The sequence below is a fragment of the Haliotis cracherodii genome, unplaced genomic scaffold (genome assembly GCF_022045235.1).
Source record: "Haliotis cracherodii isolate W230 unplaced genomic scaffold, xgHalCrac1.p SCAF_3, whole genome shotgun sequence".
NCBI lineage: Eukaryota > Metazoa > Mollusca > Gastropoda > Lepetellida > Haliotidae > Haliotis > Haliotis cracherodii.
This window is the reverse complement of record NW_027266286.1, coordinates 60,272,214-60,297,890: the sequence shown is the minus strand read 5'-3', so window position 1 is coordinate 60,297,890 and position 25,677 is coordinate 60,272,214. Positions and strand designations below refer to the sequence as shown.

Genomic DNA, 25,677 nt, shown 5'->3' with positions numbered 1-25,677 from the left:
ATATTTTATGAATCATTCTGCACACTAACTGCAGTCATGTGTATATATTTTTGTGTGCAAAAAGATTATCACCAGCTTCATATAATAAACGCTGTTACAAGCTAGAGTTATGGAAAAAATATGATTTCTCAGCAGCGGTAGAAACTAACAGTTTCAGTCCACTAGTCCTTATGATGATATCATATAGCAAAACACCTAAAAATGGCAAATTTCTATTAGTCCCTATGTTACCTTTACTATTGGGCAGTTTGGTAAGGACGACAGGACTAGTGCCACTTTCTAAAGCTGTGGTCTCAGTGTGCCCTTTAGTCACTGGGAACTTGTACAATTGAGCCATGTTAGCCATCATCAGTAAAATGCAGGAATTTCTAACCCTGTTTGCCATTTAACTCATTCCAGGGATATTGTATTACCAAAATAGGCCGAATTGAAGATCCACTGAAATATGTTCTTTACCTGCAAACACCTGCCTCCAATATGAGTATGCATTTATGTTAGCCTGTCCTTATAAATTATCTGCATCAAAATACTGTTCTGAGTGTTAGGTAAATCTTCCTATTTGGTACCATGTCGTTGAACATTGTGAGAGACATGTTGTTTTCAATGCTGCCAGTACTGTCCGCAATCACACACAGATTAACACTACCCCATATTGACAGTGTGCTTCTAAATCCACACAAACGATTAGCAAACAGCTGTGACATCTTATTTAACTTTTTGATCACTGAGGCTGAAGAATATTGATCATGGTGAAGTATTTAACTGGGTTTCTGAAATATTGCGCTGCATTTGCTCTGATTTTTTTTTTATGGACAGCAATGATCAAACTGGATAAACACTGCTTCATACCTGCCATATGCTTGTCAACCATACTCTGTACATCACATGCTTGGTAACAGTGTTAGAACTTACACCAAACATCCTCCCATATTGTAATAAAGAAGCTGTTCATCTATATATCTTATCCTTACTGAGCAAACAACTAATGAGACACTTTGTTTATAAAATAACAATTCTTACTGGTTGGCTTGGCAGCTGTTTTTGCAAATTTGGGGTTGGCTTCAACCCAAATCAGACACCTTTACTCAACCAACACAGCTAGAATAGGGTGGGCAAGTACTGAAACACTACAGTGCTGTACTAAACAGGCTTTGTCAGGGACTAGAAGTAGAACCCTCCCAGATGAAAAACTAGGATCTTCTGTAGTAATAAGTAATCATTTATGATTTGGATGAAAACAATGATTTGCCCCGAGAAAGATGAATATATACTGATGGAAATGAATAAGGGAACACCAAGGTTTTAGACACAGTAGTGAGTGAGTGAGTGAGGTTTTACGCCGCTTTTAGCAATATTCCAGCAATATCACGGCGGAAGACACCAGAAATGGGCTTCACACATTGTACCCATGTCGGTAATCGAACCCGGGTCTTCGGCGTGACGCTTTAACCACTAGGCTACCCGACCGCCCCTTTAGACACAGTAAACTGATCTGCTATCGTGGGTTCCCAGCCTTGTCCACCAAATACGAGTTAGAAACAGTGCACACAAACACATCTCAACGTTTGATTACGACGTGTGTTGAGTTTGTATGCACTAGGGCCGTTATGATTCACTTGTGTATTGGGTGAATTGAACCGTATCCATTCATGAATTGAATTCGTTATTCATGGCCACAAGAATCGAATATTTATGAATATGCAATCATGTGCATTTACATACCCTGTGCCTAAAACATCCATAAGAACTTATGATATGCATAGATTTCTTTAAAGACAACACTCTTATAATATTTAATTTGACAGGAATTTTGTCACTGGTCATTGTAGCATTTATTTATGTAGACGTAATAAACGCGCAGGGAGCTCTAAAAATTAGAAATAGGGAGCTCTTATAAGAATATTATTTTGGTGAGAGAAAAAAGAGAGTTGAAAGATGAATTTCATGATTTATGCTGACAACCTGAAATGTTTATATATGACAGATATATTTTTCCAGAATTTAATTGCCCATAATTAAGGTTGCATATAACACACGAGTGCGTATTATACGCGAATAAATAAGTCTTGTGTACCTTGTTCATGTTGTTCAAGCGGAAGGGGTGCGAATTGGGATTGTTCACTAGCCAATATATTAACAAATATCGCTGTGGGCACTTATTAGAGCGGTGCACTTATTACGTTGAATATGGTATATGTAATGGTTGTGAAATCTTTTGCCTTAGCCAGCAGGATGACATGTAATGGTTTCCGTGATAAAGTTTTTGCTTGCTTGTGTGTCAGGCAGTGTTCTCTCCATTTAACACTATGAGGGTCACAGTGGCTGCTTGCAACTGTTAGCAACCTTCCTGAATGTGATAGGACATAAGGAGGTGAGGTGAAATGGGGTTTGAAGCCGCATCCCTACTTACTTACTATAGGAGATTTAACGTTCACTTTCCAACATGATGCGTATTTCACACACGGGCCCGCCAGGCCATATTTGGTGAGATTGCCAAGGAGGGTGTGTCCGAAAGGTGAGGCAACCTGGGGGGCATTAGGGTTGCTTATTTCCAATTTTGAGAAATTTGTAATTTGGAAACTTGGGGGCTTAAGGTGGGGGGACGAAGGAAGGATGTGGATGTGGATGTGTGTTTTTTGGATTTGCATTTTATTAGCCTGATTAGTGGTGGTTTAAGTTTTGTAGGTGATTATATGCTGCCTAGTAGTTGAGTTTAAATATGGAATATGCCTAATGCTTTGAAGGTTTATGTATCGGTGAGCGGATTTAGAAGTTTTGCTACAGTTAATTGAGTGTTGCAGTCTAGTTTGGTTTGGAGTGTTAATCATTCTGTGCTGTTTGTAGTTTGTAGTACGCTGCGTCCAAGATTATTGCCTGTATATATAGCGATATCTTGTCTGTCTGTCTGTCTGTCTGTCTGTACTCATCTGGACTGATGCTGATTTTATGGTGCTAGCCCAATGAGATACCATGCAGCAGTTTAACAAGAACATCCCACTGAGACACAGTATGCTGACTCCAAGCCGACCAGTCCTTGTGTTAGCCCCTTTATGCCGAGAGCCCGTGAAGATTCTGGGGAAAAATAGGTCTTCAGCAACCCATAGTTCCTGTAAAAGGTGACTAACGGGATCGGGTGGTCAGGCTCACTGACTTGGTTGATACATTTCATCGATCCTAATTGAGTGGATTGATGCTCATGATGTCAATCACTGGACTGTCCCGTCCAGACTCGATTATTTTACAGACTGCCATCATATAGCTGGAATATTGCTGAGTGCGGCGTTAAACAACAAACAAACTAACAAACAAACTTAATGCTGACTGCCAGGCAGTGTAACAAGAAGTACCATCTTTTAACATATTTTGGTATGACGTGGCCTGGGATGGAACCATGGACCTTCCGTTCTACCACTAGACTACGGAGGTGGTAGGACATCTAGAGCCAGTAACTAAATGAGACATGAGCTGTTACTGTGTTGCATTAGTTGGCCTGCACTTAGCAAGCCATGGGAGTTAGACTGGCAGCAGACGCATGGTAAAGATCTGGCAATATTGATCTGCTATTGTTTACATGGCAATAAAGTACAGATTTGTCATGAACATTGCGATGTGTCGCCATCTGGGAGCTGTATTCAATATGATCATCTGTGACTGGCCATTGTGATTGATACTGATTGATCGAGAATCAAGACATATATTAACATATTTGGTGTTGGTGACATATAGCAGATATGAGCGTATATTTATAAATATTGTTATTATGTTATTCTATGATTCAGATGACTCAATTATATTTCAGAAACGTAAATATCAGCAAACTCAATAGACAGAAATAGTTTGTAGCAGGGCGCAAACGAGTATGTGTGTGTTTGTTGTTGAACACCACACTCAGTAATATCCCAGCTACGTGATGTTGGTCTGTAAATAATCCATTGATTGACATCAATCTACATTCTTCTTGGCGAGAATATAGATCCCCAGCAACCCGTTGTTGTTGTTAAGAGGTGACTAACGGGATTGGGTGGTCAGGCTCGCTGATTTGGTTGATGCATGTCATCGATCCCAATTGTGTGGATCGATGCTCATGCTATTAATCACTGGATTGTCAGGTCCAGACTCAATTATTTACAGACCTCTATCATATAGCTGGAATATTGCTGAGTGCGGCGTTAAACAACCAACCGACAATGGTCCCATGACTGAAGACACATATACTCAATGGCCATTAATATCACCCCTGATATCCTTGAATTAGCCTTATATTTGTAGTGCTAATATCTCTTTGTGGAACACAGCCCAGGGCTAAGATGATCCTAACTGCCATAGTTAAGAACTTAGTCAGTCGTAGTGCTAAGATTGCTTTGTGGAACAGGGCCCAGGTTCTTTGATGGTGGCCTTTGACTAATTTTTAGTAGATCAGCAGTTTATGATTGTGACCAGGGTCATGTTCCACAAAGCGATCTTGGCGCTAAGATGATTATAACTCCCTTACCTCAGCATAGACTTACAACACTCAAAGCACTAAGATGATCATAACTGCCATACTTTAGCATAGATTTACAACAGTCATAGGGCTAAGATTCCTTGGTGGAACAGGCCTCAGGTCTGCATTATTACGTAGCAGCTTTATTACTGACAAGGGAAAACTTTCAAGTTATAAATATCATGGCATTGATGGTATACCAACTCAATACTTGTGAGCCAGTTTGAATTTGTGACCATTACTGGTTTGCTCTAATTGATGAAATCTATACTTCTCACTTTTCTCTCCATTATTAATGTGCACTAGAGCAGCCTCTCGTGATGCCAGCTTAGAGATAGAGTGCAGCTCCAAGCTATGTTCACCTATACCTTCACCATGTTCATTAACACTTATTGGTCAGTTACTGCTTTGTGACGGAGCCCCCGGTTGGGGCAGGATACACTCGCTTGTATCATGGTACACTGGTATCATCCCTATTTGATTGCGATTCACACATGCTCATAGTACTGTCTGATTCTTACTTTGAACTGTTTTTAGTAGAGATTTTTATGATTATGGAATGTTTTTGGTGTTATACGTCACTTTTAATAGGATACTGGGAACATATGTGAGATTTGGTTCACATGTTCTTGTCAATAGGTTAAAGAACATGTCATGACAGTGTTAATATTTTCTGGCCATTTCTTAGGGTTTGGAAAGTAGGTAATATTTGGTGTCCCAGGATTCAAATTTGAATTTTAGTTTTGGGCTTGAATCAGCTGTGTATACAGAAGAGGTAACAGAAATGACACATTACAAAAGTACACAGCAACACACCTCACCTCCAACACTTCATAGAATCTGTATCTCAGCTTTATGATCAAACCTATGTTTGACATGTTGGAAAGACTGTAAGCACAATTTTTTGGGGTGTGTGTGAAGAAAGGATGTTTCTTCTCACGATTTTGAACATGATTTTTAACCTTACTTTATTATTTCTCTTGAAGAAAGATTTTTTAAACACGTGGTTCACATCGCCCAAGGATTAGTGTTTGGAACATCTATACAATGGCATATGGAAATCGCTCCAGACACATGGTATATTGAGCCTGATAGATGTTCATCCCGACAATTTGACTGGTACTGGTACATCCAGATTAAAGGCTTTCACTGTCCAGATATTTCATTTCTGTTGAGATGTATAGTCTGTTGTTGCTGTGTGTCAGGTTCGATCCCCAGGACATCACTGGGCCAATTACATCCCCACCGACTATTAGATATTCTGTTGGACCCTGGGATAATTTAAACCAGATAATTTCTTTTTGAAGATAAGGTAAACAAGATGTCCTCTGGTTTGATAAAAATGCATAAATTGCTGATTGGACATGCTGCATGTTCCGAAACTAATGTATTGTGGGTAAACAAATTTTGTTTGGCTCTTCCTTTCAGAGAGAAAAATTGTATGTTTATTTTTGCTTGATGCCTCATTTTGCAATATTCGAGCTATATGATAGCAGTCTGTAAGTCTGGACCAGATAATCCAATGATTGAAATCATGAGCATCAGCCTTTGTAATTGAGATACGATGACATGTCTCACCCAAGTCAGTAATCCTGACCTCCCAATCCTGTTAGTCTCTTCTTACGACAAGCATGGGTAGATGAAGACCAATTCTAACCTGGATCTTCCTCGGGGCATATGTACTGAAGAGCGTTCTGATATAGAGCATAGTATGGATAGACAGTACTACCTTTTATGGTATCCATGAAGATCCGGGGTAGAATAGATCCCATACTTGCCGTAAAAGTCGACTATGCTTGTCGAAAGAGGCAACTAACATGATCGGGTGGTCAGGCTTGCTGACTTGGTTGATGCATAAGACTTAGTTATTTACAGACCACCGTCAGATAGCTGGAATATTTGCTGAGTGCTGCATTAAACAACATACACACCTTTTATGGACATGAATGTGTTACCAGGGAACTTTTGTGCAGTGTACATTGTTAAGAATCTTCTTTATATGAAGATTCCATGAAATTATTCGTGTTTGTTCCAGCTGTTTATCGACTACAACCTGTATGGGATGAATCTCATCAACGCTGCTGCCGTCAAGTTCCGCAGAGATCGTGAAGAGGGTAAGTTCAACATACACCTCTGTTGATCAACATTGATCAGTATATGGCCTGCTGGAGACAGTGACTTTTGAACTGATCAAACTCGATGTGTGGTAGGAGTGTAACGATATATCGTGGTAGGAGTGTAACGATATATCTATCGATAACTATCAAACTATTGCAATTGTTTGCACTACGATAGTACCATATCGATAGGAAATTCAATATGCCAATGGTATTGTCAGAAGAATGCTTAGCAATCAATTGTTTATGTGGTTGTAATTAGTTAGATATAAAGCATAAATGATGCCTGTTGCAAACCTGCCTCTGCGTTCGTTAGCAAGGATTACGACTACTACGGATTGGAGTGACTTCCCTTTGGGTAGAGTGCCATTTGCTCGAAACCCATTGTGGGATCTCACTAAACATATACATGTATTACATATGAAAAACGTAACTGAATTATTTGCTGACAAGTTTTCAACGAAAATAACAATTATTTGACTAATTTTTGTCTTACAAATGCAAATTGTTTCCTGAATGACTTGTATGCACTTATCTAGCATTATTGCATATTTTAAGTGCATCTCCTTTTATGCACAAGCAGAATTCCACAGGATAGATGAATCTGCAACAAATAAAATCCATTATTTAGTGCAACATGACATTCCATTTGACAAGGCAGACAGATATATGGCTGATATGAATTATAGCATTATATAGCATGCTGTTGGATAAAAACCCAGTACACATTATACCAGAACAGACCAGTGTAGCATTACAGTTAGGGCAGGGCTGAAGGGAATATGATATGGGCCAGAGACTGTGAGACAGACAAATTATGAAATATCATCTTGAGTCTTGATATTTGTCATCAGTGTCATGATAGCTGCTAACTGTTAGAACTCCTGTAATTTAGACACAACAGTCTTTCAAATTACTACTAGCTAGACTTAGTCATAAGACATATATTTTCTGCAACAGCCAAACCAATACATACAATAGCTGTAAACATTTTTATAAAGACTTGCGACCTCCCATCTCTGGGTTTTGGTAGGATCCGTTTACATGTGCCTCAACTTCTGTGTACTGTTTCTTCAGACAATGACCCCCGGAGAAATCTGACTGAACAGGGGCCCTCTTCCCTGGACGATTCCGACTCCACGCCTCGGACACCACTCCTAGGATCAGGAGAGTCCCTAGACCACTCAGGGATAAACACCCCAAGTAGAAGAATGTGGGACACACTCCACATACCTAGGTATGCTAATCAGATTGAAATGCTGTTTAAAGCAGCATTAAACCACCCACCCACTAACCCACGCACTCTCACTCACTCACTCACTCACTCACTCACTCACTCACTCACTCACTCACTCACTCACTCACTCACTCATTCAACCACTCACTCACTCAACCACTCACTCAACCACTCACTCAACCACTCACTTACTCACTCAACCGCTCAACTGCTCAACCACTCAACCGCTCAACCACTCGCTCAACCACTCGCTCAACCACTCACTCAACCATTCTGCAGTATTAATCAGTTACATTTCATTTGACTTCAATATGAGGGCACGTACCCCATGAAGTCCCAGGGTATAATTGTTGTAAGAGGTGACTAATGGGATGAGCTGACTCGGTTGATAAACTGGAATATAAATATGACCTTTTGGCATACAGCCATTTCAATATTATTGGTTCTTGGGCAATGGTATTTGTGCTGTACCTGGTGTAAAAATTATCAATTTTATACAGGAATAGTATGACATATTTTGTAGGTGCCCTAGACTAACATCTAGTCTCTGAAATGAACATATCGTACAGAAAAAATAGGTGTTCAGTTATCTTAATAAAAATATCATAAAAAGGGAGCCCAGTGATTCTCTTCATTTTCAGATTTTCCTGAGTGCAGTAATCTAGACTTGCCAAACAACATAGACTTGCATGGGCTGTATTTCATATACATTTGTATCAGGGTCTGTAAGACAGACTATAGGTGCCCATGAGATTTACATTACATTGGGACCCAATTAAGCTGAATTTCTATATTGGTTATCAACCATGAAAATGTAATTATCTGGGTGTAATAAAGTTGTTTCAAACTTTAAATGTGAATTCTGAATAGAGTATGGCCACATAAATAAAACTGTGTTTGTTTGGTCTCAGTTGCAAGCAAAACATTCAACCAGGTATTATTGTAAAAACGTTAACCTCGTAATTCAATAATTCAATTTTCGTTGTGTTCACTGAAATTCCTGCATTCTGATTAGCTGATTTGGTCACATGTTATTGTATTCATTTCCCAATGAATGTAAAAAATCAAGTCACGCCCGACGAAGCGGATTACTTTTATTACTACTGAATAATTCCCTCTCTGCTCACATGTATCATCATACACATTTGTTTGCCTCCTGCGGCTTTAAACTACAATCCCACATACAAGCAAAAGTAAAACCTGAGGTATATTTATTTTTCTTTACCAAACTACGCGGATTGATACAGTTTGCACATCAGTTTTTCGATTCATACCTCAATGAACCGAAAGAAATACACAGTCAGTCCTTAACTGAACAAACTTAAATAGTATTATGACAACTGAAAATCCTTCAATAACAAGTAGATCAATAAAAAAAATGCAGTGAGCAGAAATCCTATCTCTGTGAGTCAATGTTGTTGCTGATGTTGCAGTGAGCTGATGTTGGACGGCGATGTGTCCCGGCAGACGACGTGTCAGCTTGAGGTAGATGTAGTTGCTGCAGATATCCTCAACAGACTGGAAGTTGATGGTACGTCACCAGCATGTTGTGTAGGCCATACAATTCACTGCCAGTTCTGTATAGTTGGAAACATTTCATCGCAGGATATTGATTAACCTAATTGGCTGATTACATGAGGCAACCTACATGGAGGTGTTTTCAATCGATTCATTGTTAATATGATCAAATATTGTGTTACTTGCTGTGGTTTGTATTAAATTTAATCACGATTAATTTTTTGTCTGGTATACCTCTGTGGTTTCCCTTGTCTTGCTGAGACTTTTTATTATGTTTTCAAGAATTTAACTAAAAAAATGATAATGTAGAGTCATGTATTTATCTCAGCGAATATCGGAGCAAACCCTGGTCTGGCAGCAATCTGGGAGGATGAGAAACAGCGACGAAGGAACCTGGGGGAGACATCGCAGATCGCAACGCCAGAATCACAGGGTCAGTGTGTTCTACTTTCTGCCTCAAGCTAATTTGCATATCATGTGACCAGACTTTTCTTGACTGTAAACAAACATGCTTATACTAAATCAGAGTAGTCAGTGATTATAGAAGTCTGTTGCGACATCGCAGATCGCAACGCCAGAATCACAGGGTCAGTGTGTTCTACTTTCTGCCACAAGCTAATTTGCATATCATGTGACCAGACTTTCCTTGACTGTGATAATAGAAGTCTTTCAGTGGAATTTGCAAATTGTTTTACATTATGATAAAGATATGCTACTACACCAGCCTCAGTGAAGAATAACAATGAATATTTACACATCAAAGTGACAGCTAGCTATCCAAAGAGTCGATGTCTGCATGTTGAACTGTAAGCCATTGTAATCAAAGGATAAATGCAATCAGTTTTTGACATTTTATTGTATTTTCTCAATAAAAGTTAATAATTTCATGGCATATATTTATCTAATTGTGAGAAGTCACGTGAAATGAAATGGATGACAAACATATACAATTTGTTGAATGGACTGTGTACTGAATGGACTGACCGTATTGAACTCTGAGCAGTTGAGTATTACATCTAGTGCTGTAGTTAGAAGGTCAGCGGTAGAAACTTACAGTTTTAGTCCTCTAGACCTTTTAATGATAACATATAGCAAAACCCTTAAAAATGGCAAATTTCTACTAGTCCTTATGATACCTTAACTATAGGGCAGTTTGGCAAGGACTGTAGGACTAGTGCCAATTTCTTAGGCTGAAGGTATCGTTATCTATTGTTCTATGATTCATGAATTCTGTCAGGAAGAGTTCAATTCCTTGAACCTAATACCAGGTCTGTCCTGATACTTACCTTTCCTCTTCTCAGATCGAGCAGACGTTGATGTAGCAGAGAGTGAATGTATTCTCAGAGAGAGGCTTCGGGAGATCATTGAACAACAGAAACCCTTTCTGTAAGTTTGTAAAAGCCTATAAATACCCAAACAAATAGTTTTATAGTTTAATGTCACACTCAGCAACATTCCAGCTGTATGGCGGCGGTCTGTAACTAACTGAGTCTGGACCAGACAATCCAGTGATGCATGCAATTGGGATATGATGAAATGCATCAACCAAGTCAGTGAGCCTGACCACCTGATCCTGTTAGTCGCCTCTTGCGACAAGCATAGTCGCCTTTTGCGGCAAGCATGGGTTGCTGAAAACCTATTCTATTCTGGATCTTCATGGCGGTGCAGATTTGCATCCCTTGGGCATGCCAGAAACCTTTGATTGTTGTTTTGAATACTGGTTCACCCCGATTATGTGTTTACGTTCGTAAGTTTCACCAATTAAACCTGCATCACTTCTGGCTTTCCTCTCACTTTAAGCTGACACGCCGTGATAAAACTGAAATAGTGTTAAAAGTGGCACTAAACTTTCTCACTCACTCTGATTAATGGAAACAGTTTGGGTTTGAGAGAAGGGGGAGGGGGAGAACTCCATAACTAGCCGCTCCTGCCAACACTCCTGAGGTGTAAAAGGTATATCATGTCTGATTAATTTACCACCCAAAATACTGTTTTCAACAATACAAAAATGATTCGCAACATATGTTAAATATTTTTGTGACGGAAGTACTGTACTTGTCACATTTGTGAGACCTTATTTTGTCATTGTTTGTTTATTTCAGTGACAGCCAATCAGATGAGGAGTCAGACATGTCCCAGGGTTCTCAGGACGATTTCTCTGCGACACCTGCCTCACAAGTCACCTTCCATGTCTCACAAGGTAGGCAGCACATGCCTCCAGAGGAACTTTGAGGACTGTACAATAGTTTTAGCACTTTGAACACATGCAGGGATATAACCAGATTGATTAGCATTAACCCATAAACCAGTTAACTATCCTGTTCAATGATTTTTGTCAGGATAACTCAGAAAGTACTGCAGTGATCAAAACCAAAATTAAGTGTATTAATGTATAACTACACCGTTCACGCGTTTCAGATTCGGACCAGTCAGAGTCCTCCCAGAGCACAGTCATATTGGATGATGTTGGTGAAGAGGAGAAACAGGAAGAGGGGAAGGAAGAGCCCATCATCAGCTTGGAATCCATACAGAGAGTCCTGTCCTTTAGCCAGAGCTTTTCACAGACTTCTCAAAACTCAGGTACCATTGTCAACACTGTCACTGATGTAGGGCAGACTGCATTGTTGGTCAACACTCTGTAAGATTGACTACATTGTTGGTCAACACTCTGTAAGATTGACTACATTGTTGGTCAACACTCTGTAAGATTGACTACATTGTTGGTCAACACTCTGTAAGATAGACTGTATTGTTGGTCAACAGTCTGTAAGATAGTCTGCATTGTTGGTCAACACTCTGTAAGATAGACTGCATTGTTGGTCAACATTCTGTAAGTTAGACTGCATTGTTGGTCAACAGTCTGTAAGATGAGTGCATTGTTGGTCAACACTCTGTAAGATGAGTGCATTGTTTGTCATCACTGTTGTAAGATGAGTGCATTGTTGGTCAACACTGTTGTAAGATTAGTACATTGTTTGTCAACACTGTTGTAAGATGAGTGCATTATTGGTCAACACTGTTGTAAGATGAGTGCATTGTAGGTCAACACTGTTGTAAGATGAGTGCATTGTTGGTCAACACTGTTATAAGATAGACAGCAATGTTGGTCAACACTGTTGTAAGATAGACTGCATTGTTGGTCAACACTGTTGTAAGATAGACTGTTTTCGCTGCTCAGTCATGTACATATTTGGTTGGTTTGTTGACAGATGGTCCAGACATGTCTCTGGCGGATGTGCTGGCCGCTCTGGCCGACGAATCCTCCCCAGTCTCCTCCCAGCTGAGTGCCTCCCAGGTGTCGGCCCTGGAGGACAATGACAGCATCATCTCAGGCAACACTGGCATCGTAGACGTGGAGGTGCTGAAGGAGGAGGAGGAGGAGATGTTGGAGATGTCGCAGAGAGTTTGGGACGGGGCAGATCAGGAAGAGGCCTTGCAGGGGGAAAACGAGGAGCATGGGTGAGGCAGTGCTACACAGAACTTTCATCTTGAAGGATTAAATTTGTGACTGTACTCAAAGAAAGAACAAAGGGAGACAATCAAATATTTTTTAAATTTATTTACTTTTGTGTTATTAAATGCTTCTTTTAAAAAAATAATAAACTGAAACATTAGTTCATGATGGGTTTGCTGTTTGAGGTTTACTTAAGATGTTCACAATGTCTGTTTGACAATTGGGGTGGTCAGGTAGCATAGTGGTTAAAGCATTCGTTCATCGTGCCGATTCCCGACATGGGTACAATGTGTGAAGCCCATTTCTAGTGTCCCCTGCCATGATATTGCTGGAATATTGCTAAAAGCAGCGTAAAACCATACTTACTCACTCACTGTTTGACAATTTATCAGATGATAAGATGTTTAGGAGATTGGGCTGACAACAAACGTTATGAGTTATTTTCTATTTTAGCGAGTCTGAGGAGCATAACTTGAAAGGTATGGACGACACATGGACAGACTCCCAGTTCCTTCCCAGTGAGATGGTGGAGGAGGATGAAGAGGAGGAGGATGACGGCGGCCATATACCACAGTTTGATGGAGCCTCTGATGAAAAATCAGGTAATTACATTGTGTTTGCTGATTGACTTTACTGTAATGGGTGGCAGAAGAGGCCTCTAGCTCCCAGTGGTTGTCATTACAGCTAGCACAAAGGAGGATTGGGGGGTGGGGGGGGAGATTTTCCACAGTACCTGCTTGCAGTACAGAGGGATTAAGAGTAGGGATTAAGAGTAGGGATTCATTTCGCTCTGCATCATCTTCATCAGAGATGACTTCAATGAAGAAGGTTTGGACTTCGCCTACACTTTCTTGAGAGGAGAGGTAGTCTAACATCAGAGAAATTCTCTTAGATCTTCCCTCCCCGTAGATCCATCCAGTCAGCTCTACAGTTTCTTCCTTTTGCAACAGAAGTATTGACACCCTTATCAGGGGTTCAACTAGATCGCTGAAGAAGACACCTGCAGGTTCTTCTGATCCGGAGCAAAATCTTCAATCTCCAAGAAGTGAGTGAGTGAGTTGGGTTTAACGCTGCTTTTAACAGTATCAGAGTTATATAGTGGTGTGTCAGCTTAATGAGGGATGAAAGCCCGAAGTGATGCAGGTCTCAGACGTTTACCACTTCAGTGAAACCCACAAGCACAGGTATGGTGCTGGCAAACCAGGATTCGAACCCACAATCATAGGTTTCTGGCGTGCCCAAGGGTCGTAGCTCTCCACAGCGAATCGCAATGCCTTAGACGACTGGGCCACCTATGCCCCTGATCTCAAGAAGAAGCACACAAGTTGCTGTTGACATTCACACAGCAACAAACCTGCATGCAGCTTCAACGTCCATGCAGTATTCAACACTCAAGCAACCTAGATTATTACAACAAGGTGCAGTACCAGCAGCAACTACTAATTCAGACTTAGTAGTCAGCGTTACCCAGCAAGCTGTACTGCTATGCAGCAGCTCCAGACGATGTCTAAGGATATCCTGTCAACGCCATGCTCTGAGGAGATGTCACAGTTTTCATGCCGTTTATCTACAGCTCCGTTCCTAACGCCTCGTTCCTTTACAGGAAGTGGATGTGTTCGAGCCTACCTTGGAAGAATAGTCAACCAGATTGGAAGATCATCCTTCCATCTATGAAGATTATGAACTACTAGCCTGCATTGCCGATAGACTCCCCATCATTTCACTATCCAGAGATTGTTCTGCCTATGATACTTACCGTATCAAAGGGGAAGATATCGACACTTTGACAATTCCATCCTGGGATCAGAGGATGCTGAGGATTTGTCACTATGCCCAGTTCAAGCATTACGTATCTATTTGCAAAGGACAAGCTCCAGGAGACAAAGGTTGAGAAGACTGTTCATTCTGTTATCCAGGAGTAGTTCAGCAGAAGTCTCCAGAACAACTGTCTCCTGGATGGGAGCAGTCATCCTAAGAGCCTACAAGGCGGCAGGACTGGATCCACCATCCGCCTGATGTGAGAGCCATAGCATCATGCCTGGCGCTTCACAGCAACTGCTCCATCCCGACATTTATGGAAGGCTGTACCTGGAGATCAGATACTGTCTTTGCTAATCATTACCTCAGATACAACTGACTAGAAGATAGAACATGCTACAAGTACTCACCCACTCTCATACAAACTTGCTGACCTCAGGTTACTGTTCCACGACCAATGACCGAGAGTCAATGTTTCCCTGTGTTATTGAGTAATTCAGAGCATGAGTGAAATGATTGTGTTAAGTTTGTGACCTTCTCTTAACACTATAATCGTTTAAAGTAAGTGGGAAAAATTATTTTCCTTAGCCAACTTCACTTAATCCATCAAATCTATAAGATATATTCCTCTCTTTCACAAGAAGGAGGTTGATATGAAGGTTGATATAAAGACGATTATCACGTTCTCAAGGGGTTAATTTAACAGATCACACACACAGGTGGAACCCACCACCTACTGTGGGATTCAAGCAATTAGCATGAGTCAGGATAAAATAAAATATGTATTTTTTAGAGTAAAAATATGATTTATACTTATTCTGACTCCTACACTAAAGTGCCCACCTAGCTGTCCCCTCTCCCTCTGTGTTTCGGCCGTTAGGTAAGGGAAATGAGAAAGTACACCGGCTTGGACACCTGTTTCCAGTGTGCATGCGCAGGTCACGGGTGCATTCGGGTGAGCTGCTTTTTTGTTCTCCGGGAACACATTTCAGGAAGTTTCCACTACCTTTCAGAAATGGAGGGAGATAAGTAATAATATGATCAGGATAAGTATAAATGATATTTTTATGCCAAAAAATACATACATAGAGGTTATCACGCAAGTGTGTTTGGGGATGGTACATATCCTGCATTAGGAATAAACATTGTATTTTAGTGTGCCGTGGCGAGCTAAATACATAGTGTTTATTCCTAATACAGGATATTTACCATCCCTAAACACACAAGTGTGATAACCTCTTTATCATATAATGTCATTCTTCAATTCTGTGCTTGAAAATTGCTTCCCCTCATTCACAAACATTACCTATACATTGTGAGTTTTCCTGGAATGCGTGCATTAATATTTATTACGTCACAGGGTAAGTGATGTGTCAGTCGGACAGTGACAGTAGCCAATATAGTTCCAACTAAAATCTGTTTCTTATACAGTGGCGAAGCAACATATCCACAAAACAACAATTGTTTTTACTTGCCTTTCGTGGCAATCCATCGGTCTGTCCGCTAGAGTAGCTGCCCTTTCTCAAAGGGAAGCTACTCTAACCCTAGTCTATGAGAGGTCACGGCCACGTTCAGATGTTGTTGACAGTCGGTCTGTCCTGTCATAACGTTAAGTGCAATCAGACGTACACACAGCGACAAAACGAAACAAGGTAACAATTCAAACATATTTCGGCCAAATCCACCTATTTTAATTTGTGGAAAAGATTTCAAGCACAGATATGGCTACTGATCCTGCTTGGCTAGGCCTAGTGCCCTTGCAAAATTGTTTCGAAATTTATATCTCCAAAGTTGCCAAAACTTATAAAATGTCTTAGCTACGTCACAGTTAAACACTGATTTTCAGTATATTAGACTGTTCTTTTGATAATGATAGAATTATCCCTTTAGTTTATCCAGATTCCCGATGGTTAATTCTGACTCGATGGCCGAATGACAAGGGCGACGCCATGTTTGTTTATAAACACTGAAAGTAGTCCTACTTGACCTTTGATATTTGCATCTCTATCCGCATATGACCCCAACGGATATTGTTTTTATCCGTTGGCTTTATCCTGCCGAGAAACCTACCCATTATATGATAAACACAAGTATTTGATTACATACATATGTTTTTGATTACACACAAGTCTTTGATTGAACACAGATGTCTTGATGACACACAAGACCTTGATTACTCAGAAATGTCTTTGATTGCATACATGTGTCCTTGATAGCATACAGTTCCTGTCAGTAGCTTATGGCTGAATCATTTATTTCCAGATGCACCAGTGGCCCAGAGGAAGAGGCTGGGTGTGAGGGGTCAGGTCATATCGCACTTGCCGATGACCATGCAGAGTAACCAAGGTTACCAACAGTACAGAGATGGTGTCCGAGGCAACTACGACAACAGCGTATACAATCCACCTGCAGGCTACAGTGAGAACAGGATGGGACAACAACAACCTCCATTTTCTCCTGGGGGAGAACAATATTCTCAACTGAATCGAGAATATGCTCGCCCTTGGGACTCGAGCTATAGGATTAGAGAGCTGGATGGGACCTCAAAACGTAACTGGGAACATACTGTATGGCAGCAACAGCAGCAACAGCAGCAGCAGCAGATGATATCTCAAGGCCATCAACCATATCAGGGCTACCCACAACACATGGACGACATGAACCTTGGGTACAGCGGGCCTGCTCACGCATCAGAAAGGAACTACAGTGGCAGCTACAACTTCAACCAATACCAGCAACACTATGGCAGCCAGGAGGGCTTCCATGAACAGCCTTCCTTCTCAACACGGTCACCCACAAACTTCATGGGCCACCCCGAGCAAGTCTCACCAAACTATATACCAAATATCACATCAGGTTTATCACATGCTCAGCATTCATCACCACAGTTGTCTCAGCACTCCTTGTCTCATTCAACTCAACAGTCTCCTCGATTGACCTCTTCATCTCAACACGCTTCATCCACACTCACAGGTCAACACACATCACCTCTCATGCCGCCACACATATTGCCACATCCCATGCAGCACACATCAATGGCTGGTCATACGTTTAATCCAGAGCCCACGAGCTCCAACCAGCCTGTTTTCCCAACTATTTCAAGAGAGGCAACAACATCGTTCCAGGAGATGCTGAATTCACCTGCACCATCAACTCAGGACTCCAGCATGAACAGAAGCTTGAGCAGATCCTCTTTACATTCATCTGCTTCACTCGCTTCCAACAGTAGTGAAAGTGAGCTTTCTCTCACACGTCTCAGCTCAACCAATGACCATAGATTAGACGACAGTAGTTTTGAAAAGTTGATAGAAAAGACATCATCCAACATCAATGCCTTACCCAACATGACATCAGTGGAACTTACCTCAAGTGATTGCTCAACATCTGTTCAAAGACAACCCTCCAGAGACAATAGTCAAGATGATCTGTTCGGGGCATCTCCTCAGACCTTACTGGGTGGTTCCACCCCTTCCTTGTCTGTGGATGAAAGCAATGAGTCTGCCAATGAGTCCATGATTGACATGACTGGCTGTGATGACTTCATGCCGGGCGGGTACGACTCGGGTGGAGATGGACAATGTTCTCAAAACTCAATGTTAGGTCCGGAATTGCCTGGAATCCCATACCTGACAAATCTAGATTTGCCTTCCCCTGTGAGAGTTGATGGTAGGCAGGAGAGCTGCCCATCATCTCTGACAGGATTGATCAATTTGGTGTCAAGTGTGTCAGACACTAACTTTACAAATTTCCGCTCAAGATCCAAGTTGTCCTTGAAGAGAACCAATTCTGACACCCGCGTGACTAATTCGCGAGAAGGTTACAGCTGGGGCCAAGATTATTACTACAACTGTAATATGAATAAATCAACAGGTGTGGCACCTTCATATTACCCATGGGGTCAAAATGGTAATATGATTCCGCATCATAGAGTTGTTCACACAAGTATTGTTCAAAGTGCTCCTGGTCCAAAGAAACGAGGACGACCACCGAAGAAGAAGCTGTTGGTTACTCCTGAAAGGCAAGAAGTGTTGCTGCCCAATGCAGCATATACTTATGCTTTCCATGTGCCAACACCTGTGTTTAAGAGACTGAAGATCAGGCACACATCCTTATCTCATAGCAGTGAGGTGAAAATAGTCAGAATGCACCCAATGGATGCCAGGAGATACAGTTTGCTGAAAATTGGTAGGGAGGTTGTTAGGATCCCAAAGTTAACAGCAAAAGACATTGAGAAGTTGTCAAAACCTCCCTTGTGTCCACCAGTGTCTGATGTTTTTTCTTGTGAATACCAGGGCAGTTCAGCTGATCATGTACCAGCCAAAGTATTATCAACCATGCCGACTGTGAAGCCAGTTCACCCCATGTACTCTAAGAAACCTGAGGAGAGGGTGCCTGTCCTGAGTCAGTTCGGGGATATCTTTCACAAGAGTCCTGCTAAAGGGAAGAACAGGGACAAACGACGGTTTTCGGCCATGGAGTCATTTTGCACACAACTGCCAGAAGTCTTACCTCCTAAGAGCTGTGATGACAGCATCAAAATGAAACTTTTAAGAGAAAAGCTTTGTCAGTTTAAGCCGAACTTAGAAATTGTTCAGCAGCCTAGTAGACTTGAAAATGTTCTGGAGAGAGAAATACATTCAGTGAAGAATTGTGACAGTGAAGCAGAAATGAATAAGAATGGTGTGGATAGAGAGATTCTTTCTGTGCAGAGCCGGAATGGAAAACCAGTTGACATTGAAGTGAATGAAAATGTTCTGGAACAAGAGACACTCTCAGGTCAGAATTGTTACAGAATACCATCACCTGATGAAGCAAATGGACATGGCCTGGAGAAGGAGAGACTCTCGGTAGAGACCTGGAACAGGACACCTTCTGCCACAGAAGCACAGGAAGATGATGTGGAGCAAGAGATGCCCTCGGGGCAGAACCAGCACACATCTAGTGACATGAGTGACTATGTCCTGAAGCAAGAGACGCTCTCGAAACAGAACATTGACAGAACATCCAGTGACAATGTGATGAGTGAAGATGTCCTTGAACAAGAGACACTCTCGGGTCAGAACCAGCACACATCCAGTGACATGAGTAAGGATGTCCTGGAGCAAGAGACACTCTTAGAACAGAACAATGACAGAATATCTAGTGACAGTGCAATGAGTGAAGATGTCCTTGAACAAGAAACACTGTCAGCACAGAAGCAGGACAGAACACCTAGCAACAAGATTCCTATTTGTGAACTTACAAACAAAAGTAACAGAGTCAGTTTTTCTCAAGATACTCCCGTGCATGTAGAACCTGCAAAAGATTTTGAAGATATGGATGTTGGTGTGTCAGACAAAGAAAAAGGGAGTGAAAAACATCAAAAAGTTCCAAAGCCTATTGTCTGTGTTGAAAAAAACAATGTGAAAGAAAAAGCAGTAAAATCTGTTTCTTTTGTAAAGAAGGCTGTGAAGGATAATATACCTGATACTGTTGGCACTAAAAAAGTATCAGTAGGATTGTCAAAAACTGCTAGGAAAGTGGCTGTTATTGAATCTGATAAAAAGGATCAGCTGTTGAATATATGTGGAACAGTAGATAGAAGGTTAGCCAAAGAAGGAAACTCAAGAGGGACTGATTGTTCATCTCAAACAATACCACTACCTTTCGAAGTTTACTTGGAGACCGATTCAACTGAGGAAAGGCTGGAAATTAAGCGGTCAACTCACAACTCCTCCTCTGACTTGGACAGTACTAGGCACTTTCCAGTGGATTTCTCCTCCTTAGAAGACCCTCTGGTTGTCCAATCATCTGTGAAGACTGTGCCAGTGGACACACCTGACCAACTACGTCCTCTTCACACGCCACCTTTAATGTTAACAGAGTCTGATCAGGAGGACAAAGAACACGCAAGAGTGGCTCCTCCTGGTGTTGACAAGAACAGGAAGCCTGAAGCTCTTGTCAGAAGGGTGATGCCAGAAACAGCAGCACCTCTTCCTGAATGTAGTGCAGTTGCCAAGACAACAATAGCCAGTGGCTTCTACAGTGACAAGGACCACTCCAGTGAGGCCGAGTCAATCTTCTCCATACCTCACTCCAGAGCATCCTCTCGAGCCAGCTCCAGAAAGGAATCCTCGGACAGCAGTGATGGCGCTGTTGGTCGGTCCAAAAAGCTGAAGAAGAGGAAGCATTCAGATGGAAATGATTCTAGTAGTTCTGGATACAGGAGCAAGCGACCATCGGTCAACTACTCGCCGCAGGCTTTCAAACATATGTTTGATGAAGGTGATGATAATAGAAAAACCAGAAAGGCACAAAGAAGACATAAACATGATGATGCTTTCAAGAATATGATCCTTGGTGTTCATTATATTGTTGTGGGGAGATTTAGAGGATCCAGATCTATGCAGGTGAAACTAAAACGCCCCAGATTAGAAGGCCCATCAATAAATGTCCATGACTATTTTGCCTTTCATCTAGACGAGAAACGTCTGTTTGATAGAGCTGTTCATCGTAACCTGATTCGGCCATCTTCGGCAGAGTCAACTTCCACGATATCAGAGTACTTGATGGAGAGCAGAATCATCAACTGTAAGTCGTCAGAGAGCGAGCTGTCGGATGTACCTGCCGAGTTCCAGTCCTCAAGGGCATCAACACCTGCCTTTGTGCTGGATGAGAGAACGGGAAAGTTTCGGTCAAATCAGAGAAAACCTGACAGTGATAACTGCACAGAAATATGTTTAGCTGACTACCCTAGTGTGAGCAGACCCTTAGAAACATGGCTTGAAGAATCGACATCACTAAATAATGAAGAATCATCAACACCTGTGGTATGTCCGAAACAATCTGCCTCTAAACAAAAGGGTAGTGGGAAAGAAACTGTACAGGATTGTATTGACAAAACTGCTGATGTTGATGCGTTGTCTACCTCCACTGTTTTGCCCCCCGAAGTTGGTGTCGCACATCCATCACTTGACAAGCACACTCACAAAGATCAACATTCCTTTCCTAACAAACAGGATACAACAACAAGCAAAATGAATACAGCTATCACTGAGACCTATCCTGACAAATATTATCCCGTGAATGATATTCACACAGAGCACACAGTGTATCATGTTCAGCATCAGGGATTTCCCACAGAAGCTGTGTATCCAGCTCCGAAGCCAAGCTATCTGGATTCCAGTGCAGTTGAGTCTTATCGCAAGAATCAGATCAGTGCTCGTTACTTGCCAGGCTACAGCCCAGGACAACCCTACAATTATTCTCTTCCACGACAAGCTGTGCATGACAGTAGCTCTAGTGATTCCTGTGGCGAGGCCCTTTTTCGGCCAAATCTTCAAGTGACTATCAAACCTCACCACAAAAAACAGAAGGCAAAATCACCTTACCGTTCATCAAAGCTGACATATGTTCAAGATAAGAAAGGAAAGAGAAAGAGTTTGACTCCGAATCAGCGTCTTGGGGTTGCATTTCTGTCTACAAGGCACAGGAGGAAAAAGTCTAATGGTGGTAGTTGCAAGTTGATGAACAGCCTGTCAGTATTGCACCAAGCCACGCTGGCCAATCTGACAGATACAATCTCCTATGCTGATGGCACAGATGATTACAAGACAAAGTATGAAGATGTGATGTACAAGCTGGCTCTCGTGTCGCCACCTCAGTCGGATAAAGGAGAGACATCTCCTCCCATCCCTCTCTCACCGGAGGATGGGGACAAAGATATGCTACTCAAAGTCCATGACAAACCAAAGTCTACTTCTGATAACACCAGCCAGACGGAGAAACACACTCCAACTGGTAATTGTGTTCCTTCCACGTCAGCCATTGCATCTACCTCAGGAGCCTCTGCTCATGTGTCCATGGACTCCATATATGAAACACCCTTGTCAAGTGTTGAGAACAATAAGGAGACAAGGTCCCCTGAAGCGTCAGTCTTAGTGGGTACTGAATCCGACTCGTTGCCAGACTTGGTCGAGACTAAGACACCAGTTGAAGGTGAAACCAAGGCCTCAAATGTAGTCGATACCAAGGCTTCTGACTTGGAAAATGACCAACAACCAGATCAAGTGGATGCCAAAATTGCTGACTTCATTGAGACCAGAACAGCATCTTCATCTGATGTGGCAAGTTCAGAAAGTGAAGTAACCTCAAAACAAGCAACATGTTCACATAATTTGAAGACGGCTGTGGTTTTACTGAAACCTCTGTCATTATCAGAAATAAACAAGTTGACCAGAGATCTGAAGCAGAAGAAGGTTAGCTGCTCCTCACCTCCCAACCTTGGTTCCCCAATCTGCAGCGCCCGGTACCGCAGGCCGTCAGGATCCAGCTCTGATGCCAGTATTGTCCATGACAGTGGGAGGACCCCTCCTCCCTGCCTCACCCCTCACCGGTCCCCCCGGGTGTCCGACTGTACCCTTAGCGACTGTATGGCCGACTCCCAGCATTCTTGGAGGTCAGACAAAAGTCGAGATGCCAGTGTTCCAGATAAACTCAGTGGACAAAATTCTATATCATCTGATAAACTGTCTTTCAAAAGTGTTAATAAATCCAAATGTGAGAGTTCTGTATCATTTCGACCTTACAGTTCTGTTACAAATAGCCCTGCTAATTCACAGGCTTGCTCAAATGAACTTGCAAGCCTCTCACATGACTCTTCCTCAAACCAATCACGAAATTCAGACACAAATAATTCAACCGATTCAAAGAAAGAAAACTGGTCAGTGTCAAGTAGTTCCAAGGCAAAAGGTGCAGATAAAGGTGCTTCTAATCCAAAGTATAGTGAATTGAAATTGAGTGTCAGAAACTTACTGACTCCAAGAGAGAATGCTATAAATGCAAGCACCCTCCCAGAACATTATGACATGGATTGCCCTGTGGTTATAAAGACGTCCCAGTACGAAGACATATCATCGGATGAAGACGATGAACCAACAGATGCCACAAGGAAGAGACCAAGGAAGCAAGCATGTCATTCCGACCCACCAGAGGACAAACCCAAAAAGAACAAGAACGGTGGCAGGGGAGGCTACTCTGCACGAGACTCGACTGGACATTCCCAGGGTTCAAGTGGTGGCAGCAGTGGAGGAAGTCTGCCTAGCCCAGAGGTATACTTCGGCTCTGTGGTGCTGAGACCACAGACATATCCCCCTACGAGGGATCTAGTCTCGGTGTCGGCTCATATGTATGGGTTGTACAGCCACACTGCCCAAAACGCCTACTGCAGCAACCCTGATGACTTGCCAGATAAACCCAGGTGAGATGTTGTTTAGTGAATGACAGGTGTAAGATGAAAGAAATATGTGTTTGAGAAGGTTAAATTAATTAATGACTACAACTTAAGTTTGTCACAAACAGTATCATCAGATCTTGAAATTGTAAATGTTTAATCACAAATCAGTCCAATAAATATGAAAACAAATTGTTCTCTCGTATTGACATCAAGAATTTGTGGATGGCAAAACAGGTGCCTATTATGGTCAGGGCACCATTCCACAAATGGATCTTAGTGCTACGACTATCGTAAGCCAGTGTTAAAGTATGGGAGTTACGATCACCTTAGCGCTAAGATAGCTTTGTGGAACGGGGCCCAGAATGTTAATTTTGAACTGTCTAAAAACAGATTTTCATTTGGGGACGCTTTATTGGTGTGAGAGGACCTGGGAATATATGTATATTACTTTGAAGTGTGTTTTAAAGAAGGCACCACATGGGAAATAAGTACATGGTCAGGTAACGCTCATCAGGATTTTGCTTCTGTAATATCATTTGAAGTGAAATAACGGGACTCCGTAAGAAAGGTCTAGCTCCCATCATTTGAAGGACCATCTTTCCACTCAAGGCATGCTCCATGACCTGGCTATAGTTTTCATGTTGGTGTGTCATGATTTGCCCCTGCATGAGACATCATGTTTTCGTTCATGAATTGATGAGCATATTTTGTTCCATCATTTAGCTTTTGCATCTTCACTGTATTTTCATCTAACATGTCATTAAGTTGTTCGTCTTTAGTTCACAAGAGTAGAACCTACTTTGTTGGAGAAAAGATAAGTGTATTTTGAGTTTTAGTTGCATTTTATGCCGCTTTGAACAGTATTCCAGTTATATCATGGCATGTCAGCTTAATGTGGGAGGTAAGCCCGAAGTGATGCAGGTCTTAGACATTTACCACTTTGGTGAAACCCACAAGTATGGATATTGTGCTTACAAACCTAAACACATAATCGAGAAGAACCGGGATTCGAACCCACAATCGTTGGTTTCTGGGGTGCCCAAGGGATGCAACACAGCACAGTGAATTGTGGCATCTTAGATGACCGTACCATCCGTGCCCCACCTCTGCTCAAATTTTTAGACATTTGAATAGTTATCACCTGGAAATGACTTGGAGCTGCTGTTAAATGTGGTATATATATATCATAATGTTTAGTTTTGTTATTCTGTAGGCTGTCCATACTTCCCTTTTTTATATGCTACAGTTTTGGGATTTATTTGTTATTCATTTTGCCAGATTTTCTGTATTTCAATTCATTTCATTAATCAATCTAAAAAATATATGCTGGGAACAAAGTCAGTATGTATAAATATTCCCAAGTTGAAAATTAAATGATCAGTGGTCCCAGAAGGCCTTTTTGTTTGAGTTCTTCAAGCTTCAGTTCCCTGAGTTCCCTGATGGAGGTGCTTAGAAATAGTTAATTAAACATCTTTTCAAAACAGGCTTTCTGGCCATGGCTGTGGGATTTGTTCAGATGTAAACAGTACTTAATTTTTAATACGTTAATTCAAAAAACATACTGAATCACATCAACGTGAGAGCATGTAGGACTCAGGAAGTACTTTTTCAAGTGAAAAGTCCTGAGACAATTTTGTTCTGTGACAGTACATTCATTTAATAGGAAGAGAACATAATTATATTCCAAACATCAGGTCAAAAGCATTTGTATCACAACTCCTGTATCACAACATGCAGTTTCAAACCCATGGATTATATATCGCCTGTATTAACCCTTAGACTGTTGACATAATTCAAACTTGTATCCAAAAATGATTTCAGAACCAAATATATTTATACAAGTGGATGCAGAAGCATTCAACATTTCATTCATTACAAAACTGTTCCATAAAATGT

The 25,677-nt window shown here is 41.5% G+C and overlaps 1 protein-coding gene across 1 annotated transcript in view; it reads left to right on the top strand.

The window, feature by feature from the left end:
* Positions 1-25,677, top strand: part of LOC139475837 (uncharacterized) — a 118,769-nt gene that overhangs the window by 64,025 nt on the left and 29,067 nt on the right. The window contains exons 6-15 of the mRNA XM_071259036.1: positions 6,519-6,597; positions 7,678-7,837; positions 9,271-9,368; positions 9,684-9,788; positions 10,657-10,741; positions 11,458-11,555; positions 11,774-11,935; positions 12,565-12,814; positions 13,263-13,411; positions 16,830-23,805. Coding sequence (XP_071115137.1) covers positions 6,519-6,597; positions 7,678-7,837; positions 9,271-9,368; positions 9,684-9,788; positions 10,657-10,741; positions 11,458-11,555; positions 11,774-11,935; positions 12,565-12,814; positions 13,263-13,411; positions 16,830-23,805 — 8,162 coding nt within the window. The remainder of the gene's footprint in view (positions 1-6,518; positions 6,598-7,677; positions 7,838-9,270; positions 9,369-9,683; positions 9,789-10,656; positions 10,742-11,457; positions 11,556-11,773; positions 11,936-12,564; positions 12,815-13,262; positions 13,412-16,829; positions 23,806-25,677) is intronic.